Source organism: Bos mutus, chromosome 7 (assembly GCF_027580195.1).
Source record: "Bos mutus isolate GX-2022 chromosome 7, NWIPB_WYAK_1.1, whole genome shotgun sequence".
Classification (NCBI taxonomy): domain Eukaryota; kingdom Metazoa; phylum Chordata; class Mammalia; order Artiodactyla; family Bovidae; genus Bos; species Bos mutus.
This window is the reverse complement of record NC_091623.1, coordinates 107312110-107337617: the sequence shown is the minus strand read 5'-3', so window position 1 is coordinate 107337617 and position 25508 is coordinate 107312110. Positions and strand designations below refer to the sequence as shown.

The 25508-nt window shown below is 39.9% G+C and overlaps 1 protein-coding gene across 2 annotated transcripts in view; it reads right to left on the bottom strand.

Annotated features, from left to right (window-relative positions):
* The window catches only part of SGCD (sarcoglycan delta), a 1106775-nt gene that overhangs the window by 417576 nt on the left and 663691 nt on the right, over positions 1-25508 (bottom strand). For both annotated transcript variants that reach the window (XM_070374675.1, XM_005891720.2), the window contains one exon: positions 1291-1479. In XM_070374675.1, the coding sequence (XP_070230776.1) occupies positions 1291-1479 (189 nt within the window). The remainder of the gene's footprint in view (positions 1-1290; positions 1480-25508) is intronic.

Genomic DNA, 25508 nt, shown 5'->3' with positions numbered 1-25508 from the left:
CGATTTTAAAAGTGAGCCCTTTTGATGCACTAACACTGGTTTATGTAATCCTCATGAGCCAAGTGCCAAGAGCCCTTCTCATGAGTGATGAACAAAGGCCCACAGAAAAGAGATGCCACCCCTGCTATTATCAAAGTTCACGCTGCCTGGGAGACACACGTAAAAATGTCTGTCTGGAGTGATCAGTAAAATAATAAACACACAAATGGAGCTACAGGAGTATCAGGGAGGAGTTGTACCAGGCAGAGAATGGAGAAAAGCAGCCCGAGGAGAAGAAATGGCCTGAGCAAAGGCAAGAAAGTTTACCTGTGCACAGGTGTGAGGGATTAAAAATAAACTCTATAATTCAGGAAAGACAAATATCCACTATTCTATTTTGGATTTTCACATGAAATCCTTACTTTTAATTATATTATGGTTACATTTCCTTATCACACAAGAATTCTTTTATATTGCCAACATAATTACTTACTTTTGACATTACCAGCGGAAAAGAAAGCATTTTTAGGACTATGCTCTCACTAATGCAAGAATTTATTTATACTGTTATAATCTTTACAAAAGCTCTAGGGAAATACCTCAGAATAACTCCAAAAATCTTTTTGCCAAGATTTTCTTTTCATTTGAACTTCAACAAGCAAATGTCCAATCAGCTGCATGGCCCTAAGTACCAAGATCAAGAATTTCTTCAAGAAAGTATAAACACAAATTCTTTAAAAATAATAATAATAATAAAATAGATATACTCTCTGATTCTATTCCTAAAGATTGAGGAAATGCTCCATTAACTACCAGGTGTAAATAGATACTGAAAATTCTTTAATGTTCTCCAAAGGCTAATTGAACACTGATGTTTCAACCTTTACCTCATGAAAACTTTCTTAATTACTACTAAAATTAAAAAAAAAACAACAATAACAACACAAACTTACTACTTTGGTCTTTATCTCATCCTTCTCCCTACATTATTTACTCAAATTATTTATAAGTTACAGGCTATAGAAACACAGTTATCAAAATGTAGGGAAAGCTCACATGAGGATCACAAAAGAGAAACATCCCACAATTGGATTACCAGCCTCTGAAGAGTTGAGATTTAAAAGAAGTCAATCCTCACATGTAATCTGAACAGCAACGCTTCCCCCCCACCTCCCCCCCCCGCCGCCATCAAAACCACCGCTTGTAGGTTGTTTTTAATTTTACTACCATCACTTTCCACATTCTTTTTTCTTCCCCCATGCTTTCCCGTCCCCTCAAAAGAGCTAAAGAAAACTGTATGGTCTTACTTACAATTGTGAAGTTCATGACTTTGAGAATCCAGATGGTCATGGCCAAGTTCACCAGTATTAAAATCATCAGGAGGAGGACAAAGAAATACAGGCATCTTTTCCGCCAGCCATAAATCCCCACTTTGTATACCTGCGGCCCCTCAGAGCTAGGCATGGTGCCCCGGTGATGGGTGTACTGTTCCTGAGGCATCTGAAATAAATGAGCCGAGAGAAGCACTCACATTAAACTGCGAGGAGAAAGAGGGGAGGGGGAAGAATAGGAAAAAATCAACTTGAAGAGATATGGCTGACTGCTGTCCATATGTTTCTGCCTTCCTGACAAATCTAAAATCTGTATCCTCTGGACAAAAGAGGCTCCTCTGGATGCATGCATGAGCCCTCTCTTTTCATGCAGCCATCTCTCATCATGTGTTCTGAGACATCCACATACATACGGCGGGTGTAGAGGGACCCATAGGAATTCACTTTTCAAATGAGTCTTAGAATTTCAACATCTTTATGAGGGAGATACTCAAAGTCTTCAGGGTAAAACTGAGAATTCACCTGCAAAAGTAAATTAACCTCAACAGTTCATTGTGCTAATATACTACTGCTACTTGGGCTTCACTGGTGGATCAGACAGTAAAGAATCTGCCTGCAGTGAGGGAGACCCCCAGATTTGATCCCTGGGTCAGGAAGATCCCCTGCAATGGCAAACCACTCCAGTATTCTTGCCTGGAAAATCCCATTGACAGAGGAGACTGGTGGACTACAATCCATTGGGTCGCTAAGAGTCAGATGTGACTGAGCGACTAACGTTATGCTACTACTACTTAGGCAATTGATTTGGGGTAAAATGATCTCCAAAGAAATTATTCTGTATTGCCGGAAAGTCAGTGGCAAAATCAGTCCATGGGGTTTGAAAAGAGTCGGACATGACTGAAGCGACCTAGCACGGTGGCAAAAGTAACAAGTTTGATCCTGCCTTCCAGAGTTCAAAGAGGTGTGGATGTGCTCACTTGATTCAGGAATCCTCCAAAAGTGATACCCTGTGTTTAAATGCCTCCCTTGACAGAGATCTCACTACCCTTTCAAGTAGTCCTTAGGAGTTAGATGATTCTAATTCTTATCAACACATTTATTTAATAAATATAAAAGAGTCTGAAAGTCAAATAAGGTATGAATATTCACTCCAGGAGCTTGCAGGCTAATGGGAAAAATGAACTAAACAGTGATTATAGCAGAGTGAGATAAATTAGGAAAAAAAAATCTGCCAATATTAAGTAATATACCAATCCCCTTTAAAGGAAGGAAGGTTTCTCCAACCCCTGCTGTTGACACAAATTATCTTTATACCAGCACTACTAATTAGGTACCAACACAAATCTAAGTAAACATTACTTCTATAAAATTCTCCAACCAAAACAAATTTTAAAATTAAATACAAACAAAATTATCAATGCGTATCGTTCAAAATGGAAAATAACTGCCTACTGAGAAGAATGATGATCTGCAAAACTACACAGCATATTGTGGTAGCAAGAGCTTTAGCACAGCGTCTTCTGAGCACAGATCCCTACTCTGCCATGAGCCATACGGCACAGCCCTACTGCTTTTCTCCATTCAAGTGGCTGCACGACTTTTATTTTGGTGTGTTTACTTCATTTGGCCCTCATGTAGGCATACTGTATTCTCTAGGAATAAGGCCTTTCTCCACTTATTTTCGTCTTAGTCAATAGCAATTACACGAGCGATCAGTGGTGCCAAGGTGACCATGGTGACAGACAAACTATAGACCCTAAAACCGTATCCTTGGTTATGAGGATCATCATCCTCTGGATGGTTCAGACTATACTTACTGTATGGCTTTTAGCTAATAATTAAAATGCACACATAAAATCTACAAATCCCCCAGAGAACCCATGGCCTTTTTACACCAGGGGAATTCCATTTGAAAAGCCAAATGAATTCTTACTTAAGGTCTATTCAAATGTTCAGTGAAGACCTATACACATTTATGCCATTCTGAGTACTTATTTAGCACCAAAAATAGGTCTAATATGAGTATAAGTTTAAACCCATGTGTGTGGAATGAATAAGTAAAAAATAAATGAATGCGTGCATGATGAACAAATGCTGAATGTTTTTCCACCCGCTATAAAATCTATTGCCATCTAGGGTTGTAAAAGTCCAAGGCAAACACAGGAGAAAGTTCTTACTTGGATCCTTGCAAATTTCCACTTCTGGCTCCCAAAGCCTTGAGTTCCCAACCAAGCAGTGAGTGTTGCATTATGAAAGTATCTCAATGGTATTACTCAGTCCCTTATAATTCTGCAAGTCAGGGGTATTTGAAACAACATGGGAACACAGCAATGTCATCTCTCACTGACCTTTTCACACACCGAGATCAATGAGAAGGGAAGAAAATGTCTTATAAGTCTGAAGGAAATTAGACCTTTCTTTTCCAAGGAATCATATTCCATAAATTAAACAAAATCTTAGAATCCTATTTGCAAGATCCTTTGATTCTAATCAACTAGTTTTATACATCAGCTAACTTAACACTAGAGAAGCTGACCCATTTATCTGTGGCTCCAGGGTTTGTCGGGGTGGGGGGCAAGGACAAAAGTAGCTGTTTTGGACCCTTGTAGGTGTGAAGAACAATGAGAAATTCTTGACAAACCAGTGAACAGAAGCTAGTGAATACTGCCACCACACCCTGTGCCTTTTCTCTAACATTTGTCTCCAGCAATGGAGGGCATTATGTAACTTAGCTATCAAATGGAAATGAATATTCAATAAATATTTATGTAGCTGTGGATATGGACATCACACATGTGATTTTTTTGTCCATACACAGATTATTCGAACTTGACAGTTGCAGTGATTATCTCCACTTAGGGTTCACAATCCTGATGCCCATCAGAAGTACCTGTGGCACTTTTAAATCACCTACACTCAGATAACCACGATGGTGTGATCACTGACCTAGAGCCAGACATCCTGGAATGTGAAGTCAAGTGGGCCTTAGAAAGCATCACTACGAACAAAGCTAGTGGAGGTGATGGAATTCCAGTTGAGCTATTTCAAATCCTGAAAGATGATGCTGTGAAAGTGCTGCACTCAATATGCCAACAAATTTGGAAAACTCAGCAGTGGCCACAGGACTGAAAAAGGTCAGTTTTCATTCCAATCTCCAAGAAAGGCAATGCCAAAAAATGCTCAAACTACTGCACAATTGCACTCATCTCACACGCTAGTAAAGTAATGCTCAAAATTCTCTAAGCCAGGCTTCAGTAATATGTGAACCGTGAACTTCCTGATGTTCAAGCTGGTTTTAGAAAAGGCAGAAGAACCAGAGATCAAATTGCCAACATCCGCTGGATCATGGAAAAAGCAAGAGAGTTCCAGAAAAACATCTATTTCTGCTTTATTGACTATGCCAAAACCTTTGACTGTGTGGATCACAATAAACTGTGGGAAATTCTGAAAGAAATGGGAATACCAGAACACCTTACTTGCCTCTTGAGAAATCTGTATGCAGGTCATGAAGCAACAGTTAGAACTGGGCATGGAACAACAGACTGGTTCCAAATAGGAAAAGGAGTACGTCAAGGCTGTATATTGTCACCCTGCATATTTAACTTATATGCAGAGTACATCATGAGAAACGCTGGACTGGAAGACACACAAGCTGGAATCAAGATTGCCGGGAGAAATATCAATAACCTCAGATATGCAGATGATACCACCCTTATGGCAGAAAGTGAAGACGAACTCAAAAGCCTCTTGATGAAAGTGAAAGTGGAGAGTGAAAAAGTTGGCTTAAAGCTCAACATTCAGAAAACGAAGATCATGGCATCCGGTCCCACCACTTCATGGGAAATAGATGAGGAAACAGTGGAAACAATGTCAGACTTCATTTTTCTGTGCTCCAAAATCACTACAGATGGTGACTGCAGCCATGAAATTAAAAGACGCTTACTCCTTGGAAGGAAAGTTATGACCAACCTAGATAGCATATTCAAAAGCAGAGACATTACTTTGCCAACAAAGGTCCGTCTAGTCAAGGCTATGGTTTTTCCTGCGGTCATGTATGGATGTGAAAGTTAGACTGTGAAGAAGGCTGAGCGCCGAAGAATTGATGCTTTTGAACTGTGGTATTGGAGAAGACTCTTGAGAGTCCCTTGGACTGCAAGGAGATCCAACCAGTCCATTCTGAAGGAGATCAGCCCTGGGATTTCTTTGGAAGGAATGATGCTGAAGCTGAAACTCCAGTACTTTGGCCACCTGATGCAAAGAGTTGACTCATTAGAAAAGACTCTGATGCTGGGAGGGATTGGGGGCAGGAGGAGAAGGGGACGCCAGAGGATGAGATGGCTGGATGGCATCACTGACTCGATGGACGTGAGTCTGAGTGAACTCTGGGGTTGGTGATGGACAGGGAGGCCTGGCGTGCTGCCATTCATGAGGTCTCAAAGAGTCGGACACGACTGAGCGACTGATCTGATCTGACACTCAGATTAACAAAATAATAATCACAAGGCTAAGACCCAGGCATTAGAATTTTTAAAAGTTCCCAGATAATCCTTAAGTGTAGACAAGGTTACATACCACTGACCTAGAATAATGTCTCAACCCTGATTAAGCAGGAAAACCCCAAACAAACTTTTAACAGATACAAAATCAAATTATGAGAATTGGAAAAATGGAATTGGAATGACTGGTCATTCCAGGCATTTGAGACAATTTATTTAAAAAATGCCCCTTTTGTTTGTTTTTTATTAAGCCAGATGCCTTCCTTGCTGCTGCTTTTTTTTTTTAAATTAATTTGTTTTGATTATAGTTTATTTACAATGTTGTATTAGTTTCAATTGTATAGCCAAGTGAATAAGTTGTAAATTTTTTTTTCCATAATGCAACTATTTCAAGGTAGAAATATCCTAAAGTCTAGCATATGAAACAGCAGAGCTCCTCTGCTTAAAGGAAGAGTGAGGACTTGGCCACCCTTGAAGCACTTTTGCAGAACCTTGACTCCTAGAAACCACTAACTTTGCCCCAGTGTGAACTGACCAGCTGAGGAGCTAAAAGCCAGCAAGCTGAAGTAGTGACCCTTCAAACCACACAGGAGTTAGTAGCTGAGAGGGGATCAAAACCTATATTCTCTGATACACGTGTGTAGTGGCGGATTATGCATGCCATGAGGACTCCTGGATTTGAACCATATTACCAGCCTACCTTAAGGAATCAAATAAATAATAATAATAATAATAATTCCAGACTGCAATTTAAGGAAGGAGGGAAGGAAGGAGAAAGGGAGGGAAAAGGGACCCGTTTTGTACAAATGACTATAACGTATATGTGGAATCTAAAAAGTTGTGCAGATGAACTTATTTACAGAACAGAAACTGTGTTATGCATGTAGAAAACAAACTTATGGTTACCAAGGGGGAATAGGGGAGAGGGAGAAACTTGGGATTGGCAATACTATATGTAAAAGAGATAACTAAAAAAACCTATTGTGGAGCACAGGGAATGCTATAGTCTGTCATGACCTATATGGGGAAATATTCTAAAAGAGAGTGGATGTATGTATAAGTTATTCACTCTGCTGTACACCTGAAACTAATACAGAATTATAAATCAACTATACTCCAATAATTTTTTTAAAAGAAAAAAAATATACAAAGTGTTGCCAGCCAAACAATAAGGTAATGGATACATCTGTTATCAATAATCCTGCTTGGAAGAAGAAAATTTAGATAAGCTGAGTAAATTGAATTTTCTAGTAAAAAGAAAAAAGGAAACATGTTGAAATAATAAAAATTTAAGAGGCAATCCAGACTCCAATCTGGGTTTCTTTTTTGTCCTTCCTGGGAGAAATCTGCTGTACAGGGCATGAAGTTGTAGTTTCAGATGTTCCTCATCCAGTCTCTTCCATGGACTTCAAAGCTGCCCTCTCTAGTAGTGTATTAACCTCATCACACATTTTTGTAAAACCAACTAAAATAAGATGAAAAAGACTGTCTTTTTCAACTTCCCTTTATTTTGGGTGGCTTTGGAGGATTTATGCATTTTGGAGGTCCAAATAAGAGGAATCTGAATTTGATTGATGCTTTTTTGAACTGTGGTGTTGGAGAAGACTTTGAGAGTCCCTCAACCAGTCCATTCTGAAGGAGATCAGCCCTGGGATTTCTTTGAAGGAATGATGCTAAAGCTGAAACTCCAGTACTTTGGCCACCTCATGCAAAGAGTTGACTCATTGAAAAGACTCTGATGCTGGAGGGATTGGGGCTGGAATTGGAATGACTGGTCATTCCAGGCATTTGAGACAATTTATTTAAAAAATGCCCCTTTTGTTTGTTTTTTATTAAGCCAGATGCCTTCCTTGCTGCTGCTGCTTTTTTTTTTTAAATTAATTTGTTTTGATTATAGTTTATTTACAATGTTGTATTAGTTTCAATTGTATAGCCAAGTGAATAAGTTGTAAATTTTTTTTTTCCATAATGCAACTATTTCAAGGTAGAAATATCCTAAAGTCTAGCATATGAAACAGCAGAGCTCCTCTGCTTAAAGGAAGAGTGAGGACTTGGCCACCCTTGAAGCACTTTTGCAGAACCTTTGGACTCCTAGAAACCACTAACTTTGCCCCAGTGTGAACTGACCAGCTGAGGAGCTAAAAGCCAGCAAGCTGAAGTAGTGACCCTTCAAACCACACAGGAGTTAGTAGCTGAGAGGGGATCAAAACCTATATTCTCTGATACACGGTGTAGTGGCGGATTATGCATGCCATGAGGACTCCTGGATTTGAACCATATTACCAGCCTACCTTAAGGAATCAAATAAATAATAATAATAATAATAATTCCAGACTGCAATTTAAGGAAGGAGGGAAGGAAGGAGAAAGGGAGGGAAAAAGGGACCCGTTTTGTACAAATGACTATAACGTATATGTGGAATCTAAAAAAGTTGGTGCAGATGAACTTATTTACAGAACAGAAACTGTGTTATGCATGTAGAAAACAAACTTATGGTTACCAAGGGGGAATAGGGGAGAGGGAGAAACTTGGGATTGGCAATACTATATGTAAAAGAGATAACTAATAAAAACCTATTGTGGAGCACAGGGAATGCTATAGTCTGTCATGACCTATATGGGGAAATATTCTAAAAGAGAGTGGATGTATGTATAAGTTATTCACTCTGCTGTACACCTGAAACTAATACAGAATTATAAATCAACTATACTCCAATAATTTTTTTAAAAGAAAAAAAATATACAAAGTGTTGCCAGCCAAACAATAAGGTAATGGATACATCTGTTATCAATAATCCTGCTTGGAAGAAGAAAATTTAGATAAGCTGAGTAAATTGAATTTTCTAGTAAAAAAGAAAAAAAGGAAACATGTTGAAATAATAAAAATTTAAGAGGCAATCCAGACTCCAATCTGGGTTTCTTTTTGTCCTTCCTGGGAGAAATCTGCTGTACAGGGCATGAAGTTGTAGTTTCAGATGTTCCCTCATCCAGTCTCTTCCATGGACTTCAAAGCGGCCCTCTCTAGTAGTGTATTAACCTCATCACACATTTTTGTAAAACCAACTAAAATAAGATGAAAAAGACTGTCTTTTTCAACTTCCCTTTATTTTGGGTGGCTTTGGAGGATTTACGTGCATTTTGGAGGTCCAAATAAGAGGAATCTGAATTGCGAGTTTACATAGTTTAGATATGTATTTATATGATTTGCAGCCACTTCCCTGTAGAGGTACATTATGCCAGCTCCCCTTGTGTAAGAATGTCTTGCAGGAATTCTCCATCCACCCTTGGTGCCAATTCACCAAGCATAGCACCATGAAGGTACAGGACCAAAGGACATGTGGCCATGTAAACATGTCCTCTGATGGCAAGCACCAGATACCTGGGGGTAGCAGAGGAGCCAGAAGCTAGTTGAAGTTTTTTTTTTTCCCCCCTAATCATCAGTTATTTAAAATTTCAAGCCATAGAATTCAATTTTCATTGACACCCAGTCAAAACAGAAATTCTATCCTGTCAAGGAGTACATCAAGGCTGTATATTGTCACCCTGCTTATTTCACTTATATGCAGAGTACATCATGAGAAATGCTAGACTGGAAGAAGCACAGGCTGGAATCAAGATTGCCGGGAGAAATATCAATAACCTCAGATATGCAGATGACACCACCCTTATGGCAGAAAGTGAAGAGGAACTCAAAAGCCTCTTGATGAAAGTAAAAGTGGAGAGTGAAAAAGCTGGCTTAAAGCTCAACATTCAGAAAACGAAGATCATGGCATCCGGTCCTATCACTTCATGGGAAATAGATGGGGAAATAGTGGAAACAGTGTCAGACTTTATTTTTCTGGGCTCCAAAATCACTGCAGATGGTGACTGCAGCCATGAAATTAAAAGATGCTTACTCCTTGGAAGGAAAGTTATGACCAACCTAGATAGTATATTGAAAAGCAGAGACATTACTTTGCCAACAAAGGTCCGTCTAGTCAAGGCTATGGTTTTTCCTGTGGTCATGTATGGATGTGAGAGTTGGACTGTGAAGAAAGCTGAGTGCCGAAGAATTGATGCTTTTGAACTGTGGTGTTGGAGAAGACTCTTGAGAGTCCCTTGGACTGCAAGGAGATCCAACCAGTCCATTCTAAAGGAGATCAGTCCTGGGTGTTCTTTGGAAGGAATGATGCTAAAGCTGAAACTCCAGTATTTTGGCCACCTCATGCTAAGAATTGACTCATTAGAAAAGACTCTGATGCTGGGAGGGTTTGGGGGCAGGAGGAGAAGGGGACGACAGAGGATGAGATGGCTGGATGGCATCACTGACTCGATGGATGTGAGTCTGAGTGACAGGGAGGCCTGGTGTGCTGAAATTCATGGGGTCGCAAAGAGTCGGACACGACTGAGCGACTGAATTGAACTGACTGAAGAATACACTCAATGCAGCACAGAAAACAAATGTCCCCCACAGTTTTTCTTTTTCTACGGGAACTATGGAAAAGAAAACCAGAAATCTTGTGTTTTCAGGGTGTGTGCACTGTGTGTCTGTATTCCGTAAGTAAAGTTGCATGCTTTGTACTTCACCACCACCAATATTTTTTTTTAAGTTTTATTGAAATTGGAATAGGAGACAATTACCTTTCTATTGTCTGTACAGAAAGTGATAGCACCACATATCACTTGTGTGTGACAAGAGTTGTCATACAAAGAGGCAATCAAAGGATATGCAAACAAAACTGTAGAAAAAGTATGTCAGACACATAATTAGGAATGTTATTTTCTCTGGATTTTACAATAGTTCAGCTTTTAAAAATTAAAACTTGAAGTCCCTTTCTCATTCTCAGTATGTGGTCATCTTTATAAACTGGAGTTTGTATTTCTATTATTCTTTTCCTTAAAATAGTCCCACAATTATTTAAGTTCCAGGCTTCATAAAACCTGGAGAGGCTTCTGGTCCCTCACATAAAGAACCTCAAGCATACACCAAAACTTCAGTAGAACATCATCATAATACATCACTGCTTAGCTGAGCTCAGTGAAAGTGAAAAAAGTGAAAGTGTTAGTTACTCAGTTGTATTCAACTCTTCACAGCCCAATGGACAGGCTCCTCTGTCTGTGGAATTCTCCAGGTAAGAATAGTGGAGTGGATAGCCATCCTTTTCTCCAGTGTATCATCCCTACCCAGGGGATGGAAACTGGGTCTCCTGCATTGCAGGTGAATTCTTTACCATCTGAGCGACCAGGAAGCTTGATAAAAGGTACAACTATGTACATTCCCCTGAGAAGGATTTTCTGACTTTTGAATGTGCAAGAACCACCCTGGCAAACCATAAATGCAGATTCATAGGCTTTGCATCAAGGAATAATCACTTTGGTAAGACTTAGGCGCATTTGGATGGGGAAACAGTGGAAAGAGTATCAGACTTTGTTTTTTTGGGCTCCAAAATCACTGCAGATGGTGATTGCAGCCATGAAATTAAGACGCTTATTCCTTGGAAGGAAAGTTATGATCAACCTAGATAGCATATTAAAAAGCAGAGACATTACTTTGCCAACAAAGGTCTGTCTAGTCAAGGCTATAGTTTTTCCAGTGGTCATGTATGGCTGTGAGAGTTGGACTGTGAAGAAGGCTGAGTGCCGAAGAATTGATGCCTTTGAACTGTGGTGTTGGAGAAGACTCTTGAGTCCCTTGGACTGCAAGGAGATCCAACCAGTCCATCCTAAAGGAGATCAGATCAGTCCTGGGTGTTCATTGGAAGGACTGATGCTGAAACTGAAACTCCAATACTTTGGCCACCTCATGCGAAGAGTTGACTCATTGGAAAAGACCCTGATGCTGGCAGGGATTGGGGGCAAGAGGAGAAGGGGATGACAGAGGATGAGATGGTTGGATGGCATCACCGATTCGATGGACCTGAGTCTGGGTGAATTCCGGGAGTTGATGATAGACAGAGAGGCCTGGTGTGCCGCGATTCATGGGGTCGCAAAGAGTTGGACACGACTGAGCGACTGAACTGAACTGAACTGAAGGCCCCTTTGAGAAATCTGTATTTTTAGCAAGCACCAAAATTGATTCTGGATACAAAAGGCCCAAGGATCATGTTTCAAGAACCCAAATTTACATCCAACACAAAAAAAGCATCCCAGGGTCCACCTTTTCCTCTACTTGTGTTATTTCTCACCAGATTACCCATTTCCTCCCATATCCTAATGGTATGCTTTCCCATTCCTCACATTTTTGCTGCATTCCTACCCTGGAGCTTTCATTTCTATCATCCTCTTTAGCAATGTACTGAGTTTAACATTCTTTGCAGTCTTCAGTGTTTTGTGCCCAAATCTCTTTGTCATTAAACACAATCTTAGCTTACCTTTGTGATTTTCTCCACATGTTGCTAATTTTACTCTCATTGATGCCCAGGGTCCCCGGGTCCTTGACAAATAATAAAAACTTCATATTCTCATTTATGTACTGAAATGGCCCATTCAAAAATCACTAATTATGTCCCTGGTCAAAATTCAATGTCCTTTTCTTGGACCTGCTGAAGCTTTGGTTGACCAACATCTCCTTCTCCCCTGGAAACCTTGTCCTTCTTTGGAATTCATGACACTTCTGTCCAGGGCCCCTTCCTTCTATCTTTGATTTCTGTCTTTTCAAACTCTCCTCTCTGCCTCTTTATCTCAAGTTCATGTTATGGGTCAGTGTTCTCTCTCCCAACTGAGACAATGGCCAGTGTTATACTTTCGTTCTGTAATTCTATGAATGTTAAACTCATCACTTTCACTCCAGTTTCCATCTCAAGTTAAATTTCTCTAAATGTCTTTCATCCATCTATTCCCTCATCAAACAAATTCTATTAACTACACAGAGTATCAGGATATCACAAGGAAGATTTACCTTGCCTTCAGGAAGCTCACAAGCCTAGTGTTGTGAGACTTTGAACAGCAAATGCTTAAAGAGACAAAACGAACCATGTAAAGTGTCTACAGTGAAATATATCTGGTAACGTGAAAAAGATTATCACAGGATGAAAATTATTTTATATAGACGCAAGACTCATCTAGAGAAAACTATCTAAGGATGCACATTTATGCTGAGATCTGAAGGACAATAAAAGACACCAAAGTAAGGGAAGGGAGGAAAGAATGAATCCAGGAGGAAGAAGGAAAGCCAAGGCAAGGGTCCCAATGTGGACAAGGTCTGTGTGATTTATTGTATTGAGTGAAGCAGAGAAGAGCATGAGATGAGGCTGAAATGCTGGCTGGAGTCAGATGATGCTGGACCTTGGAGATGGTTATAAGAGATTCAAATGTTATTGAAAAGTCAGTGAAAATCCAAGGCCAAATCTGAAACAAGGGAGTAAAAATCTGATTTATAAGAGTATAGCAATGTCTAGGCCACAATAGATAAAGAATAAATATTTGTTGTTTGATGTGATTGACCATCTTATTTTCCCCTCCCTCTATACCAATTATGCATCAAAAATTCTCAAAAATTAAATATTTTCAATAATGTAATTACACGTATGTTTGCAAAATTACATATAATAGCATGCTGTGCTCTGCTAAGTCATTTCAGTGGTGTCTGACTCTTTGTGACCCTATGGACCATAGCCCACCAGGCTCCTCTGTCCATGGGATTCACCTGGCAAGAATACTGGAGTATGGGGCTGTGCCCTCCTCCAGGGTATCTTCCTGACCCAAGGATTGAACTTGTGTCTCTAAAGTCTCCTGTAATAGCAAGCAGGCTCTTTACCAGCAGTGCCACCGGGGAAGCCCCATAATGGCATACATTTACTCAATGAACAAATAAAAATCAAGCCAATGCTAAATGGCAATGAATATCCTCCAGCAAAAGTAAACAGCTATAAAATCAGAAGGAAAAGAATGAAAATTTATACAACTTTTCTCCCTTACCTAAGGCACATGCAACTATATTGATGTTAAATAGGATTAACTCCAAAACATTACTTTACTCCTTCATGAGGCTATTTTAAATGTTCACCTGTTCATAAACAAATCTAGGTGACTTAAAGATACCCTGTTTCTTTGCACACAAAATGCAATAGGATTACATTTCCCAGAGAACGAATGTTGTAAACTTTGTGCTGCTTTGCTATTAATAAAGAGGACCTGCCAATCATCAGGGCAATGTAATAATATAAAAATCATCTATGACAATGGCTAATAGTTGCCAAGAATAATAGACATGGAATTTCCAAAGAAAATCATTCTGGATGGGTATTTTAAAAGCCTGGTTTTGAGCTGTAACCTCGTGGTCTCACACATTCAAATTTTCAGACACAGGATCATGCAATATTACCGAAATCATGGTCTTGACATTCATTTAATGTGACAGTCTCAAGGAAAGCATCCATTTTTATGACTTGGACTTGTGGAGAACCTCCTCTTAGGTTGTATGGTTGGTTTCACTTCTGTCACTGATCATACTACCAAGACGTGGTCACTTGGCTACCATGAAGATTTTTTTCAATGACCTCACAAATGCCCAACATCAGTCATAGGAGCCATATGATTTGTACAAAGGCCATGATCACTATGAAGTCTTCACAAAGATCCTCGAGCCAAGCTCAGCCTAAGAGGTACCTTGGTCTTGAAGCTGTTGCTCTTCTAATTCAGGAAGTCACATTATACGCCTAGCGTAAGGCTCTCCTACACTGAGTCTCAAAGTGTTAAATCCAAAGACTTTGACAAGCCTTTGACATCTGAACACAGAAACTGGCCTTATCATACTCAAGTGGTCATACCCATGTTCACTCCCCTTCCTAAATCTATTTATAGTAGATACCAGACAGTTACCTGAAAATCTTATGTTGCTCTCCTTCCTATATTTTATCAGTTGATATAAGGATGATGGAAGGTCTTTGGGCAGAAACATACACAGCTGGCATCCTTCATGAGGCTGAACTCTTATTCTAGAAGAATGTTGTTAGAAACCATCACTTTCTGTGTTCAGTGTTTTTGTTTCAGTCGGGTTCTTCTTCAGAAGAAGAACAAATATTTTTTTTTCTTTTCTCCCCAAATAAAAGAGATATCTAGAAAACCATTACAGTATCTGCATTATCAGTCATCTGTGGAAAATGATTATGTTTTGAGGGATGATTAAAAAACAATAAACTTTCTAAAGATACATCAGTGCTATCAAGTTTCTTGAAGCTTTTTCTTTGCAGCCTGTAAAATTTTATGGGCCATAATCCACTCTACTAATAGGGTAGAGATGAGGACAAGGAGGCTTTGAGAGGCATTTTATTAAGGCTTGCTTGACTCTTCCACCTACCAAGCTTCATAGTGTCTTGTTCCATAAGGGGATTTATGGGAATCCTAATGAGTGCAATACTCTGTACAGTCACATACCATGGGAGAAAGAAACATAGCAAAGCACAGACCTGGTAGGTGAAGGAAACCCCAATCCCAATCTATTTTTCAACAGAAAAAAAAAATTGTGACCATCTACTATGTTTTCACCCTGCTTTTTTATCATGAGAAATGCCTGGCTGGATGAGTTTACAAGCTAGAAATCAAGATAGGAAAGAGAAATATTAACAACCTCAGTATGCAGATACCACTCGAATGTTATAAAGCAAAGAGGAATGAAGGAACCTCTTGATGATGGTGAAAGAGGAGAGTGAAAAAGTCAGCTTAAAACTAAATATTAAAAAACAAAAACAAAAAACAAAACTAAGCTCATGGCATCCAGCCCCATCATTTCATGGCAAATAGAAGGAAAAACTGTGGAAGCAGTGATGGATTTCCTCTTATTGGGCTCTAAAACCACTGTGGACAGTGACTGCAGCCATCAAATCGGAAGATGATTGCTTCTGGGCAGGAAAGCTATGACAAATATAAACACTGTGTTGAAAAGCAGAGACATTACTCTGCTGACAAAGGTTTGTACGGTTGTGAGAGGTGGACCGTAAAGAAAGCATGTGTGCATGAAAAATCACTTCAGTCATGTACGATTCTTTGTGACCCTATAGACCCCAGCTCATTCAAGCTCATCTGTCCATTGGATTCTCCAGGCAAGAATGCTGGAGTGAGTTGCCATTTCCTTGTCCAAAAGAAGGCACAGAGCCAAAGAATTGATGCCTTCAAACTGTGGTGGTGGAGAAGACTCCTGAGAGACCCTTGGACTGCAAGGAGATCAAACCACTCAATCTTAAAGGATATCAACTTTGAATACGCATTGGAAGGACAGATGCTGACGCTGAAGTTCCAGTATTTTGGTCACCTGATATGAACAGCTGATTCTATTCTTTCCTGATGCTGGGAAAAATTGAGGACAGGAGAAGAGGGCATCAGAAGTTGAGATGGCTGGATAGCATCACTGATGGAATGGACATGAACTTGGGCAAACTCAGGGAGATGGTGAGGGACAGGGAGCCCTGGAGTTCTGCAGTCTACGGGGTCACAAAGAGTCGGACACTACCGGGCAACTAACAACTACGTGCCAGTTACCACAGTAGAGCCTGGGGCTATACAGGTCTCCAAAAGGATAAGTGGGGTATTTCTGTCTTTACTAAGCTTGTATTTTTAATGAGACAGATGGACAGTAAACGAGTAAATGGATGAAACCATTAGAACTAAAGTGGTGGAAGGAAGAAAACAAGGCAGGTTCCACGATAGAGAGTAGGGGGTGACCCACACTGGTCATGGAAGGCCATCCTGACCAAGGGACAACTCAAGTGAGACATAGAGTTAGAACAAGTTTTCTGGCAGGGGACACAAGCAAGTATCTCAGCCTTAAGAGCATCCTCAACAGAAGCAGGACAGTCAGCAAGGTGGGCACTGAATGAGCTCAGATGAAAGAGTTAAGAGAGGGGTTTGCAGAGAGAGAATGTGGATTAACTATACTCTGCTTCATAGGCTATGGCAATAGTTCAGAATTAACATGGCTAGGCCAATAAATACATTCAGTTATTTAGAAATGAAACAAATTATACAAACCAAGTGAGCTAGGATTAATGCTGCTGCAGCATGTTGGAATTTCCAGAACACTTAAAAGTAAACAGGAATTACATCACTGTTTACAACTGTAACCAGTTTATATAAATAGCAAGCATAAGCAAGTCCTCTCCCAGGTTCATTACAGTTTCTAGAATTTACTGTAAATCTGAGTCATTTTGGATGATTCTGGCACATAAATAATTTTACATTAGCCATGTTAATTTTTGAGGTCTCAGATTTAAATGATCTGCTTTCAAGGTTGTTTTTCACTCAGCCATCCATACAAGGTTTTAGTCTTGGATTGCTAATGTTTGACACAGTTTTGACAATTGTAACAACACTGTACTTTTACTTTTGATATAATAATCGACATTTTTTTCCTTGTAAAATCTGCCTAGAAAAGGGAATGTCTGTTTGTATAAAATGATCCAGGAATGGCATTTCCTATTTAAATAAATATTTGGACTAATTATAAGTTAGGTATTACATCTTCTAGCTTTTTCAGAATTTGAACATGTAAGTGTTGGAACGTTTTACTGAAAAAAAATTAGACAAGTGCATATATTTAAAAGATCTGAAGGAGATACAGTTAAAATCTCTTTTTCGTTTACACTTTCAGCCTTTCTCCACAGAGTCAACTATTATCAACTTCTTTCTTCAGTTCAGTTCAGTTCAGTTGCTCAGTCGTGTCCGACTCTTTGCGACCCCATGAATCACAGCACGCCAGGCCTCCCTGTCCATCACCAACTCCTGGAGTTCACTCAGACTCACGTCCATCGAGTCAGTGGTGCCATCCAGCCATCTCATCCTCTGTCGTCCCCTTCTCCTCTTGCCCCCAATCCCTCCCAGCATCAGAGTCTTTTCCAATGAGTCAACTCTTCGCATGAGGGGGCCAAAGTACTGGAGTTTCAGCTTTAGCATCATTCCTTCCAAAGAAATCCCAGGGCTGATCTCCTTCAGAATGGACTGGTTGGATCTGCTTGCAGTCCAAGGGACTCTCAAGAGTCTTCTCCAACACCACAGTTCAAAAGTATCAATTCTTCGGCGCTCAGCCTTCTTCACAGTCCAACTCTCACATCCATACATGACCACTGGAAAAACTATAGCCTTGACTAGATGGACCTTTGTTGGCAAAGTAATTAATGTCTCTGCTTTTGAATATGCTATCTAGGTTTGTCATAACTTTCTTTCCAAGGAGTAAACATCTTTTAATTTCATGGCTGCAGTCATGATCTGCAGTGATTTTGGAGCCCAAAAAAATAAAGTCTGCCACTGTTTCCACTGTTTCCCCATCTATTTTCCATGAAGTGAAGGGACCAGATGCCTATATAAATGTTCAATACACATGAAGGCTTTATGCAATATATACACTCGAAGCATACATACTCACATTTAAATTTTTCTTTTTTACAAAAAGGTGATATTTTCATTCTTTACTGTTTGCAATCTAACTTGATGTACTTACATAGCTCAGTGATAGTCCAATAAAAAACACAAAAATCTGTTTTTTAAGTTAGTTTAAAATTGAATGGTACATGATATTTAACTCAACCAGCTTTTAGGGGTGAACACAGGATGTTTCCACTAATTTTCTGATACCAATGCTTATTTAAACAGATAAATACTTACTGCATATTACAATGCGCTGGCAGTAGTCATTAAGCAGTAAAAGGCAGATTCCCTGCTTCTTGGTCCTGACATTTTAGTGGAAGAAATGACAAACAGACAGGCAAATATCGAGCTGTCATACTTACTCTTGGTAAAAGTCCTATGAATGAAAATGTAAAGCTAGAGAAGGGGACAAAGACTGGGGAAGTTCTGATCTGTAGGATGGCCAGGGAAGCCTCTCTGGTAGAAATGTTTGAGGAAAAAACATGAACAAGCAAGAGAGTAAAGCATGAGGACATTTGGGAGCGCACTCCAGTAGAGGAGACAACACCAGCAGGTGTATAGGCCCTGAGGCAAGGGCTCACTTGGCATGTTTCAGGAACAGTACGGATGTATCAGGGGACACACAGGGCAGAGTGTCTGAAAGTAAGCTTGGAAGTGCGGGCAGAAGGGGTGCACCGTGGGTCTTACGTGCCACAGTAAAACCACAGGTATGACACTGACTGTGATAGTAACTGTCAGAGAACCAAGGCACAAGAGTGATCAGACTTTCCCTTTGGAATTGTTCTCATTCTCTAAGGAGCATACTTCAGGGGACAGGAATGCCAGCAGAGAAACTGGGGACTTGTGACTCCTGTAGTCACCCAAAGAGGGTGACAGTAGCTCAGATCTGGGTAGAGGTTGAGTGAGAATGTGACCAGTTGCTATAACTAATACAATTATGTAAAGTTTAAAAATAAAATAAAATTTAAAAGTAAAAAAAAAAAAAAAGAAAGTAGAGCTAAGAGAATTTGCTATTTCCCAAGACAGAGAGCATGTGTAAAGGACAGGAGTCAAGGAGAATGCTAGGGTTCTGGCATGAGCAGCCGGGTGAATGATAGTGCCCTTTATCAGGATGGAGAAATTTGGGAAACCAGTGGCTTGTGGGGCAGGAGGCAAATGGAGTAAAAGGAGGGGGCGGGGAGAGAGAGCTCTGTTCAGTCATGTTGATTTTGAAATGCACAGAAAAATCCACGGGGGTGGTGTCACAAAGGCACTTAGAAATGAATCTGGAATTCAGGGGGAAGACAGGGCTCAGAATGAAATGTGAAGTTCTCTGCATATAAGTAAAGCCACAGGAATGGGTTACACAGGTTTCACAGATGTCCCAACAGACCTCTCAAAGAAGACCTGAGACACTGAATTGCTAGGTTAAGGTAGGTTTGAGTGTGTTTGTGTTGTATAGATATTATCATCAAAGTCTTTCTCCAAAGTACAAAACACCTTATATTTAAATTCAAAATCCTTATCTCTGATGAATTAGAAGATATTTCAGTATAATTATGAACATTCATTCTCACTGTCCTAGAGATTTAGATGTGTGAGGTGTCAGTTGAGGTCATTTCAGACAGAAATATCTTTGTGAAACACACATACATATTTGTACTAGGCATTATCAGATACATTAGCTCATACATTCCTGACAACACTCTAGGGGATCAATCTTATTAAAACTATTTCATATATTAAGATACTGAGGTCCTAAGGAATGATGGGATGTTCTCAAGGGCTCCTAACTAGTAAGTTGTTTAGGGTCTGGACTCAATTTCTGTGTTTCCTTCCATTAAACATAGAATGAGGCAAAAGCTTAACTTTTGCTGAAAAGGATGCAAGGCATTTAGAATTACCATTTAGATATATTTAGCATGGGGTGTATTTACAAAGGGCATATGCACTGCTACCACCTGAGAAATCTGTGTTTTCTTTCAGATCATCCCATGGCACTACTCGAGGCATTTAGGACACATCGATGAGCAAAGCCACAGATCCCTAATCTCAAGGCAGTGGCAGGAGACCATGATGGGAGAGAGAGCTAAATAACATGAAAACTATGTTTGAAACTTATTTTCTAAGAGAATGGGGGCTACAGGTAAAAGATCAAAGAATAAAAAGACAGGAAAAGTTCATAGATAAGCAGTGCTGGGGGTGGACAGCTGGGCAGGTTCAAATTTTAAAAGCATAAGAAAGGTTGATCTCATGAAGAAAGCAGTATCTGAGCAAAGATTTGAAGGAACCTTGATAGTCCGGGAAGATCTGGCTCTGCATACCACTCATACAGCATTCTAAACGTGGTCCTTGACACTGCATTGAGAACCAGGAAAGAACGTGAACTGAACACCCTAAACAGGAAAAGTAATTTCAAATACTGATAGCAAACTTAATAGTATCATTTTTACAGGCAAAGGGCACTGCACCCACTCACTGTGGCCTCCTCTATAACCTTTTCAGCTACACTATGGTACATAAACCCAGCGCTTCTTATATCCTCAAGGATGATTCGTATCAGAACCTGATGATGGCAACTGCAGTTGGGCCACTTGTGACTTGGGGCTTCTGTGACCTGGGGACCAAGCTGTATAATAAAATAATGAACACAACTAAAACATGTAAGATCAAAGACTGAGACACAACACTTGGAGGGAACATAGACTATATAAAATTCAAGTCACAATCACAGATGAGAAAACTAGGTCCAGGGAAGTGAAGTGACTTCATCAAGGTCACAGAGTAAGTTAGTCACAAGACGGCTAAATTGAAAACCAGCATGTTTCCCACAAATTTCAGGCTTTAGTCTTTTCAACTGAAGCTGCTATTTGATATCACTTTCATCAACCAACATTCAGCTGCCTTTTGAACAATACCCAAAAGCAAATGACAACAAAACCAGGTTTCCTAACACAAAGAATACAAAACTGATGATATGTACTTGCATAATGGTCACTGTGTACTAGACTCTGTTCTAATGCTATACTGAACCTATTTAATCCTCATAGACATATAATTACTATCCTGATTTTACAGTTAAAGCAACTGAGAAACGGAGAGGTTAAGCAACCGACTTGAAGTCATTCAGCTTGTTAAAGACAGCAAAAATTTGAACCCAGAGTGCCTGAATGAAAACTCTGCTCTAGTTCTGGTTTTAAATGCTTTCAGATATGTGTGTATACTTGGTCAGAAAACTGTGATTACTAATTAAGAACATATTTTTGTAACAGTTTATAGTTAAAATTTCTCAATGCAGATACTAATTTTAAGACAATTCTTCATATATTTTTTGAGTGACTACTGTATCTCAGCCAGGGCACATGTTACTCTAAGTACAGGCATTTTTCACCCACGTAATAAATTATCTTTGATATTTCTCTTAAACCCATATATTTTTACAGCATCATGAAAAACAGCTGTAACAAATTAGGCACACCCTGCTACAGTGATTCAATAGTTCCAAAAAATAAGCATTGATCCCATAGGTTATCCCTTGACAATTGTGTTTGGCAAGGATCTTGAGCTATTATCTGTGCTCTTACATACTTGCAATAAAATCTGTGGTCTGAAAGGAAAAATCTCGTCATCTCATCTTTAGTCAAGAAATAATTTTTAAAGATTATTTTTTTTAATATTCAACATGTCCAGAAAGAAGCAGGATAACAGTAACAGCTAAAAGTTATTATGCACTTTGCATGCCTTCACACATGTCTATATATACACCTGCTCACATGTATATATGTCTACTGAGGTATAACTTAAAACTAGTCAAACACACTGATATTCACTATGCAGCTCGAGTTTTTATAAATGTGTATAAAAAATATTCAGTCAAGACAGGGAATCCTTCCATCACCCTAGAAAGTTCCCTTAAGTCCCTTCCTCATCAATCCTCACCCCCAGTGGCAGTGATTGTTCTGATTTCTATCATATTTCAAATTTTTAATCCTAAGTACAATTCTATGAGGTGGTGATTCCAAAGAATGTCCAACTATGAGACCCACACTCTTGGCCACTATGCTGTTCTACTCTATTTCTTCCCAATGGACACTTAGCCCATCTCGATGGTGTCCTCTGGGAGAATTAAGGCATGATGTCTTAACTTCTCTTTCAAGTATCTAGAATATACTGTAGGTACCACCCTTGAAAGAACTGAAAAAAAATGGTCACTTGAATGATCTTCTATATTCTGTGTTCAAAATGAGACACCCTATTGAGAGCTTACTGATGTCAGATAAGGCAGGCAGGATCAATGAATGAAGTGGACATGTGCCTTCTCAAAGCAAAAACCACTGCCCATTCCCCCAACTGATGCACCATGAGAAATCAGGCCAGGCATGCCATTCTCCAGCTTCTTCTACGTAATCTAGAGATCTAAATTTGTACATAATATCAGTACATGTAAGTACTTTGTAACTAAGTGGATGTAAAAAACAACAACAGCACCAAAAACAAAAAACACTTCATGAGTCAAAATGTGTCCAGAGGCCAGCCCTGGATTGCCAGTTTGGGAACTGGTGTTTGCATTCTTGGCCTAAGAAACGCCAGTTTGGGACCTGGTGTTTGCATTCTTGGCCTAAGAAACGCCAGGATTAGCTTTACCAGTGACAAAAGGGAGACCACAAACCTCTGAAGGTCACAGCCAGCCTAGGAGGTACTGTTTGTCATCATGTGGTAAAAATTCCACTGTCCAGACTCCGGTCTATTGCCAGCACTCCTTCCCACTGAGGGAAGCAGACGACTTTGGTAAACATCATAAACAAACAGAAGAAAAAAATAAAAAAAGAAAGAAACCGACAATGGGAAGAGGAAAGCAATAAAAACACAGAAGGAAAGAGCTAGAAGGAGTATAGAACAGTAAAGACGACAACTACAGGTAAGAAAAGGAAGCAAAGGACAGGCGTCTCTAGGTCTGAAGCATATTCCTTCACTGACTATGCCGGCCCAGGACCACAACCCCAGATGGAGTTGGGACAACAGGGTAGTGGGGAATGACGGAGTGGAGAAAAGAGATCATTCTGATATTTATTTACTCTGCGCTTTATGAGACCAGTTTCAGTGCTTAAATATTTTGACCGTGGGAAATAATGGCAGAGTTTCTAGGAATTTTGAAATTCAGAGAAATCATCAGAGAATCCAATCCTGTCAAGTCTGATCCTGGCAAGGCTCTGTGGTCTGAACAAGAAGGGAATTTCTAATCCCCAGTGATACAGTTTTTATCAGGAAACTGTGCTTGCTGTAATAGGTGCCACTGCATTATTGGTTAAAAAGAAGAATAAAGCTACCACTTCCATATCCACCTACATACCCAGAGTTCCACTGAGACAACAACCAGCAGATTTTTGAGCAAACCAATCTCACAGGATTTATACCCTTCGTGAACCGTGGTGACATGTCCCTCCCCAACTCCTGCAGACTTGCTCAACAGGTCACAGCTTACATGGCTTCCTTTATAGAAGACAGCTCACACTTGACAAAAGGAATTTGAAACTATAAGAAAGATGATTACCTTTCTGTGCGGTAGCAAAGGTGAAAGAAAAAGGACAGCGGAATCTTCAGAGAAATTAAGGTGACAAAGAAAAAGTAACCTGGATTATTCAGCATAAAACTCTCCTCTGCCGATTGTCTCAGTGCTTCATCTTATCATTTGACATGGCTATTTCCTTCTTTGTCAGTTTGCATCATGTGGAACTAATTTTAAATATACAGCTAACATACTTAAGTCCTTACCATGTGCAAGGCACCAAGCTAAGGACACTCTAAGTACAAGCTCACAACATACTATGAGGTAGATGCTACCATGTTCATTTTAAAGATGATAAAATTGTGGCTCACGGACAGGATGTAACTTGCCCAAGGTCACACAGCCAGGGTCACAGTCCAGTTTTGTGTACCTCAAAACCTAGGCTCACTTCACTGTGTAATCATTCTCCCTCTGCTACAAGATCATCCCCTCTTCCACTCTCCTTCCTTACTGTGCTGCTTCTTGCTTACAATAACCCTCCACTCCTTGGGTTCACAGATGTATCATGGTGTCCTGTTCATACAGTATGCCCCTGTTAGATGACTGGAATTGAGTTTAGGGAATTTTATTTTTGTCAGGAGGAGGCTGCCTAGACCGTGTTCAGAGAAAGGGTAAAGAGAAGGGTGCAGAAAAGACAATGGAGAGAGAAAGATTTTAATACATTCATAAAGAGAGTTTAAGAATGAAAAAAACAGTAGAATGTGAGATAAAACACTTTACAGGCATCTGATCCCATTTTACAGTTGGAAAAACTGAGATTCAGCTCTTAGCAGACTCAGGACCTATCCCAAGATTTGTGGCCACCACTACCCTTATTCCTTCTCTTCACCTCAAGTTCTGCACCAAGGCCTCCTACCACCCTCTAATGTGCCTTAGGAGTATAGCAATGGCCATGGGTTACAAAGTATAGAGATGTAAATGTGGCCCAACCTGAGGAGACTGGAGGTGATAAATAATGCCCCGAGCTGCTTTGCAGTACAGTGAGGCTCTCCATCACTGAATGAAGTAAAACAGACTCAGTTCTGAAGACCAATATCTGGTTGGCTTCAAGAGAATAACTTGAGGAATTTTTTAAAAATAGAGGGATTTTTCAACTCTAATCTCAGAAATTTTGATTCAAGAGGTTTTGAAAGACCATGGAACCAGGTGATTTCTGAGGGCCTTCCTACTACTAAGATTCTATTATGTTACTTTCTCTGACACAGCTTCCAAAGTATCGCCTGTCATTACTAAGCCACGCATGTAACAAGTAGTTGACACTAGACTCAGAGTCAAGGGACAAGAAGCATCGCCCTTGTCTCTGAACACCTGTGTTCTCCCAGCAGGTAACATATCTTTTCTAGTCTCAGTGTATACTTCTTTAAAATAGAAGCAAAATACGGTTGGAAGAGTTCTAAAACTCTTGATCTGGACCTGTGGGCTCCTATTCCACACTCAGAGGGCCTCCACGCATCATAGGACTATAACTGCATGGGACCAGTAGGCACATGACCCAGTTCTGGGTATATTCTGAGACACGAGGAAGTCTGTGTGGGAGGGGATCCCTTCCTGATTAAAGAGGCAAAGTTTCATGAGAAGTATTTTTCTTCTTCATGTTTGCCATTTTTGTTCTGACTTGAACATGACACGTGGAGATGAAAAAATGAACAAAAGGAAGCTGTGATCTTTGGAGACACCGCTCAGCTGCCACAACAGTCTTGGACTACCTAGGTGTAATATACATCACATCCACAAAAAGTAAGGTCCTACATGTTCCGACTCTATGAGCAGGGTTTCTATTTGCAGCCAAAAGGAGCCTTCACTGATATAGCACTAAAACTCT